Raw genomic sequence first — 7,773 nt, 5'->3', positions numbered from 1 at the left:
TCATCAAAATGCCTCCTTACATTCGCTTTTGTAGCAAATGATTTACAACATACTGGACAACTCCTACTTATTGGAACTAGAACATTCTTACTGCGTCCTTTAGAGGACTGATTTGGATTCTTTCGTGTTTCAATGTACTTTTTTAGTTCTTCCATCTTTTTCTTGTGTACTTTTCGAATGTGACGACGAACACCTCGTCTGGAATTGAATTCTTTTCTACAAAGACAGCATATCAACTGGTGACCAAAATCAGAATTGTCTGAAGTTTCCAAGTCAGCCTGTGATTCCTGAGGTTGCTCATCAGATGTAGGTGCAACTTCATCTGCAACAATCTCAACAGGTGGGGGCTCTACAGCTTCCACCTCCGCATCATCAAAATGCCTCCTTACATTCGCTTTTGTAGCAAATGATTTACAACATACTGGACAACTCCTACTTATTGGAACTAGAACATTCTTACTGCGTCCTTTAGAGGACTGATTTGGATTCTTTCGTGTTTCAATGTACTTTTTTAGTTCTTCCATCTTTTTCTTGTGTACTTTTCGAATGTGACGACGAACACCTCGTCTGGAATTGAATTCTTTTCTACAAAGACAGCATATCAACTGGTGACCAAAATCAGAATTGTCTGAAGTTTCCAAGTCAGCCTGTGATTCCTGAGGTTGCTCATCAGATGTAGGTGCAACTTCATCTGCAACAATCTCAACAGGTGGGGGCTCTACAGCTTCCACCTCCGCATCTGCAACTGGTACTGTTTTAGACTGTTCAGTGCTGGTTTCCTGTATTTGAACTTCAGTTTGTTCAGGAGTACTGCTTGACTCTGTGACTTCAGTAGGATTATCAGTCCTTGAAATATACTGAAACACTGCATTTTGATTAGTTTCTATGGGTTCTAGCTTAATAATATATTCTCGCTTGTCCACACTTGGATATATGGCTTCTAGGAGATCATTTATGGCTTGGCTTTGTTTATCATTTACATCAGGAAGGTCTGTTAAGGAAAAAACAACATTTTAATCTGAACTCATCTGCATGCTCTAGCTATCTAATATTTAAAAATGTATTATGAATCCCTATCTTAAAATTTATTACTAGCGTATTTTTAGAAGAGCATTATCTACTTTTACATATTTTAAAACTAGAATTAAACTAAAATTAATTTAAAATCTCATCAACGTACACAAATGTTAAGGAATAAATGCAATCTGAAGAGCTACTTCCACTCCTAAGTGCCCTTAACACCAACTACATAAGCACATGAATGTCCTAAACAATTAAAAGAGTATTTCAAATTTTCAGTCTAAAATTTTCAGGCCAGCAAAGGCAAATCAAAGTTCTCATAACCCAAGATGGATAACACATCATGAAGAATGTACTATTATATAAAAAAATGATTCTTTTTTTGGAAAACATAACAGCATTCCTATTAACTTAATCCGTAATAATCTAGTCTACTTGTAGAGAGGCACCCTTAAAGATCTTATGGAAATGAAAAAGAAAGATTTGTAGGATATAAAAATGAATGACACGTACAAAGTCTTTGCTATTACAGGGCTTAACAGGATACCATCCCATTCAAACAAGTGATTAAAAACTACAGATTTATTCCAAAAACAGAGCTAGTTTTATTTACTTGCACAATAATTATGTCCCTATAGAAAATCAAATATTCCTCCTATAATAGATTTATCTAACACTGGTTATGTTTCCATACAACTCTAAAATCTAGCTACAAATATAGCATCAAATCTGATATTTAAAAACAAGAAATTATTGCTCTTTTAGAAATCTTCCCATTTAAAACAGATAGTGTCTAAAAGGATAACAGTTTCACCGAAGTACTTCTAGAATGAGTATTGCCAAGGAAAGTGCACAATAATCCAACATATCCATTTATTTATATTTCTAAAAGTCAGCTCTACACTAAAACATGGAAAACTATCACAAATATCACTAATTTTCTACTAGCACTTTATTTATTAAAATATAAGATTTGAAACTAATCCCTACAGACTGACTTTTCATTTATATCTCAATGATAAAAACAAGTATAATAAGATCTAGGACTATAACAAGATCTAGTACTAGGAAAAATTTCCAAAGATGAAATTCTTACTTCAACTATGTCCTATAATATACTTTAAATCAATTATGTCCTATAATATACTTTAAATCAGTTTCATGCTAGTAATTCCGTGGTACTTCTGATATTTGGAATTTTCATTTCATTCCCATTCCAAGAAAGTTAAGTTGAAAAGTGCACGAACTCCACAATTCAACTATAGTATCAAATGGACAAAATAAGTTCTATAATTTGTAAGACCACAAAGAGTTAAACCCCTGAACAAGAAATAATGAAAGTAACCTATTACTTATTAAAATATTTTAAGGAATTTATATCAGTTCTTTAAAGCAAGAAAATAATACCGTTACATATACTGCTAACTTAATCATACATGGGCAATACACTTAATCCAACAAACATTCAGTTTCACAAAGACTTTATTAGCCTACAACCTGCCTTCATCACATAAAGCTACTTCAGATCTCAAGTTGGCCTATAACACAATCTCATTTCTGATAAAATAATTGATTTATAAATAAATTTCACTGAGAACAAAACTGATCTTCAAATCAAGACCCAGAAAAAAATAGAAAGGTTATTATTTTTTAATGCTCTTCTTACCATCCCCAAGAAATCAATGCATTTACTCATTCTTTGCTCTATTTCTAACCTTCTTATTTACTTAAGAATAATCTTAGTAAATTATCAGTCATATGTAACAAGTTGTTGAAGAAACAGAAATGAAAAATACCAATACTCCCTTCAAGCACTCACATTTTAACTTAGAAATATCCTGAATATAAACTATATGGTCCATATAAACATTCAAAAACAATATCCAATATCTTGATATAAATAAGTATACTCATAAAACTAACCTCTTTAAGAAAAACACAAAAACACTCATATTAAAGTACTTGTCTAAGAAAATGAACGTTAAGTATTTAATTTTATTCCCCATCATTAAATTATTGATACCATTTTAACACAAATGTATAGCTACAGTATAAGAACACTTAGCTGTAAAATGCATAACTGGATATATGAATAATACTTACTGTCATCCATCTGGAGACTTGGTGGGCAGTAGAATTTTTTATGGGTAATTAAATTTGGTAATCCTCTGAAGAGACTGCGACATAATTTACATTCAAAAATAGTGTCCACATCTTTTAATAAAATGTGCTTAAGTTGTTTAGTTCCTGAAGGAAAAAGAAAATAAAACTTAACACAAAAGGTAAATTTAATGTGCATTTTTAAACTGGGCAACCACTGTTGACAATCCAAAGTGCAATTACTCTTTGCAAACAAAATACAGGCATTGCCAATTTCCACCATTTGTATTCAGAACTAACTTATAAACTAAATTCTAAGTAAAATTCTAACATCACCTGGATATTGTGACAGCTAAAACTGATATTTTTTTTCTAATTCAGCAGCCAATCAATTCTTAGGATATCCCAACAGTGGTTTCAACATCTGGCTGATCATCAAAATAACCTGGGAATAATGATGTACATGAACCCCCTCTAGAGATTCTGATTCAATAGATATGGAAGGGAAAAGAATTAAACATACCCCTCCTCCACCAACCCCCTACTCCTTGCCAAAGTTTCTCGCTGCTCCCTTCTGCATTAAGACGTGAACATGGAGTTCTGTAATACGTTTTCCTGATTCCTTAAAGAAAGTCGAAACTGTCACAAGACTGCGTGTGACTTTTCTTTTTAAACTCAGCTCAAATTACTTCAGGTTCTGGGCCAACATGGGATTATGGTCATTGAGTGTCAGAGTATAGAATCCTTAACCATAATTTTAACTTTGCTTAGGCCTCCTGATACCACTATAAATTTATTCAAAGCCTTTCTCCCTCAAAAACTCACTCCAAGTGCAACTAATTAAATACTGATAGTTTACAGTTTAAACTAATTTAAAGCCTTTCTTCTCCACTAGATTATAAACTCCAAAGCAGCCAAGACCAAACCTGTCTTATTTATAACTACAAAGTATTCAGCTCTGGCAATGCTCAATATTAAAATTAGTTGAAGAAATGCCACTGATACAGGGAATCTAAGCATTATGACACAAGACCAAAAGGCAGGGGAAAAAAAAAATGGCAATGAGCATCCAATCTTTAAAGTAAGAACATCCACCAGGAATAAAACACAAATAGAATTTGTGTTTTAAATTTAAATTTGCCATTATTTCCTACAGGTTTTTGCCACAAGTAAATTGACAAAATTGATCTGCCATGCTTTACTAATTAATTAGCCTTTAATTGCCTCAAATAAAAAAGATGCTAATAATATTGACTTCAATATTAAACGTGTCCTGAAAAAAACCTTTAAAACTATCTAGGTGCAAAGTGTCCTTCTATCATTCCACAAGTACTTGACACTCTTTTAAGCTCTGGGACTACTAAAGAGTAAACACACTATACTATCCATCTTCTAAAATGAACACACCAAACCAAACCTATCTTAGACAATCATGAAAGAAAATATGAACCTAAATCCCAGAAAAATTAAATTACACATCTGGGTTTCTACTGGGAAAAAATAAATATAATGAAATCATTTCCACCATTTCTCAAATCCGAATCAATGGTTTACTGCACTAAACCATATTACCACGAAATCAGAAAATATAAATTTAAAAAGATTCAGAGGACAGCCCAAGTATTATTCTTAATATAAAGGTAAAATCAGGGTACCCGGGTGGCCCAGTGGGTTAAGCCTCTGCCTTCAGCTCAGGTCATGATCTCAGGGTCCTGGGATCGAGCCCCGCATCGGGCTCTCTGCTCAGCAGGGAGCCTGCTTCCCCCCTCTCTCTCTGCCTGTCTCTCTGCCTAATTGTGATCTCTCTCTCTCTGTCAAATAAATAAATAAAATCTTAAAAAAAAAACGGTAAAATCATACATACATACACATACACACAAACACACACATGCACGCACTTTCTTAGTCCACTTCGCATTGCAAAATATACTTACAAAAGACTGCTTTTGTTTAGTTCATAGTTAATCTCCTAAGTGACTGACAAACTATGAGAGGTAGACTGATGATAAAAATATTTTAGATAAGCCTAACCTATCTACAGAAGTATAGTTAAGTGTAGCACCAGTAAGAGGAAAACATAGAAAATTTTGTGCATTTAATTCCAAATTGAAATACCTGCTAGACCCATACTAAAGATTCAATTCTGCCTTTAAAAACAGTCAAAAAAAGACTGAAGAGGAATGCAAAAACAAGCTGAACTAGGTTTAAGAACCCAATTGAAGATTTAAATAGGAAGTATGAGGTTATACACAAAAAACAGTTACTGCTAAAAATACAAGACTGCATCCCTAAATCAGAGATCTCACTTTGTCCATCAGGTTTGCTCAACTATAAAAAGTAATTAATTAAAAATTAAAGAGGGGGCGCCTGGGTGGCTCAGTGGGTTAAGCCTCTGCCTTCGGCTCAGGTCATAATCTCAGGGTCCTGGGATCAAGCCGCACATTGGGCTCTCTGCTCAGCGGGAAGCTTGCTTCCCCTCTCGCTCTCTGCCTACTTGTGATCTCTCTCTCTGTGTCAAATAAATAAATAAAATCTTTTTAAAAAATTTAAAGAGAAATAGATAGGTATTCTTGTTTAGTCCTGGTTATAGAACTAGTTATATTCAGCAGAGTATATATTTGTTTCCAATAGCACCCCCCCCAAAATCTCTGGCCCTATCCTTAACTCATCAATCTTAATTATCATTCACAAATCCTTCCCCCACCCCATCCCACCTACACACACACACACACACACACACACACACATAAGCACAGTTGTGTTGACACAGGTACATCAAATTTCTTTCAGAGCCATGGGTTCACCAAATTGTTTCTCTCTCTTCTCAGGACTTCACCTATGTTTTTTTTCCTCCCACTGCCCCGGTCTGGCTCACTTCTAGTAATCCTTCAAACTCTGGGGAGCCTGGGTGGCTCAGTTGGTTAAGTGACTGCCTTCCGCTCAGGTCATGGACCCTGGAGGCCCAGGATCTAGCCCCAGGATCAAGCCCCAGAATCGAGCCCCAGGTTTAAGCCCCAGGTTCAAGTCCCAGAATTGAGACCCAGGTTCGAGACCCAGGATCTAGCCCCAGAATCAAGCCTCAGAATCAAGCCCCAGGTTTAAGCCCCAGGATCAAGTCATGCATCCTACCCTCCCCACTCTCATGCTCACTCTCTCTCTCTCTCTAATAAATAAAATCTTAAAACAAACAAAATTCCAGGTTAGAAGTCACTTCCCCCAGGAAGCCTTCTGATTCCTGGTTTTTGTTACGAATTCTTCACCCCTATTCCTACAGCACCCTATACATCTGTACTGTATTATCCCAGTATCTTTTAATTATTTTTCTGTAGTCCCATTAAGCTGGAGGCTCTAAAAGGATGGAGAAGATACCTTCAATGCTCATCGACTATATCCCCACTTCTCAGGACTACGCCTGACTGAGGTTTGTTAAATGACATATTAGAAGCTTTATGTTTAAGGAAACCTTCTCTATAGATTTTTTTTTAGGGTATAATAAAGTTGCCTGGGAAGCCAAAAAAAGACCTCAAAGATTTTTCTAATTCAACTTACACACTTTACAAATAAGAAAAATAAGACGTTGCCCATTCCATAAATACAGACAATAGAAGTTTTTCCCTAAGTTAGTTTTAGCTGTCATTTAAGGTTTTGATGTTTTTCCCATGTGGTCATAATGGCTTTGGACATAATGGTCTCATTAGCTACCATTTTTGACTGCTCTGCTCATTAACAATTAGACACAGCCAATCATCTGTGCCTCTGTCAACAGCTAAAACTTTCTGTCACCTGAGACAACAGACATGGTCATCTGGACAGCAACATAAAGTTCTTCCACTGCCCTTGATCCTGAAAGAGACCCATGCATAATCTTACTCCTAATTATTCCTTTTCCTGTATGAGTAACATTTTCTTGCCCTATATCTTAGAACTATCTTAGAAGTCACTGTTTACTGATTACATTAATCAGTATCTTTCAAAAAAAAAAAAAAAAAAAACAGCCCTCCAAAGAGTAAGGCTTTTGATGATTAGAAATTAACTAATTAGTGAATATTTCAGATTCTCATAATAGATGCTCAGTAAAAATTACTCAAACCCCAACAAGGGTTTAGTCATATGCTATTCCTTAACATCAAATACATTGTATGTACTGAGAAAAATATTTAAAAGATTTTTTTCAAAAGGAATCAGTATTCAGTTTTACATTAGGGTGGAGGGGCAGTCACTTTACATGATGAGATATTAATTCTAACTCTTCTGTGCCAAAGATAAGCTTTCATTTTTTTCCTTAATATATGGATATGTTGGTCAATGACCATTTTAAGTTGTAGCAGTAATGATTTTTAAATGGTATACTGCTTGCTTTATGATTCACACATGAGCTTAATCATTTTTAACATGACTGTTTAAACGCACTGCAAGCAAAGCTGTAATTCCTGTCAAAACTGATTTCCAAGGCCAGTTTATGAAGGAAATTTCTAACTGATCATCCCTTAACAAAAGTTCTTAAAGTGGGGGGGTAATTTAAGAAAATTTTTTTTCTTTTTTTTTAAAGATTTTATTCATTTTTTATTTATTTGGCAGACAGAGATCATAAGTAGGCAGAGAGGCAGGCAGAGAGAGAGAGAGGAGGAAGCAGGCTCCCCGCTAAGCAGAGAG

The 7,773-nt window shown here is 35.0% G+C and overlaps 1 protein-coding gene across 1 annotated transcript in view; it reads right to left on the bottom strand.

Annotated features, from left to right (window-relative positions):
- LOC111151861 (zinc finger protein 800) overlaps nucleotides 1–7,773 on the bottom strand; it is a 45,847-nt gene that overhangs the window by 26,947 nt on the left and 11,127 nt on the right. Inside the window, exons 4-5 of the mRNA XM_022510088.1 lie at nucleotides 3,124–3,267; nucleotides 370–991 (exon numbers count right to left, since the gene is read on the bottom strand). Coding sequence (XP_022365796.1) covers nucleotides 370–991; nucleotides 3,124–3,267 — 766 coding nt within the window. The remainder of the gene's footprint in view (nucleotides 1–369; nucleotides 992–3,123; nucleotides 3,268–7,773) is intronic.

The sequence above is a fragment of the Enhydra lutris genome, unplaced genomic scaffold (assembly GCF_002288905.1).
Source record: "Enhydra lutris kenyoni isolate GAN:26980312 unplaced genomic scaffold, ASM228890v2 scaffoldscaffold27, whole genome shotgun sequence".
Taxonomy (NCBI): Eukaryota; Metazoa; Chordata; class Mammalia; order Carnivora; family Mustelidae; genus Enhydra; species Enhydra lutris.
Note: the sequence above shows the minus strand (reverse complement) of the source record. Positions and strands in the feature narration are given on the sequence as shown.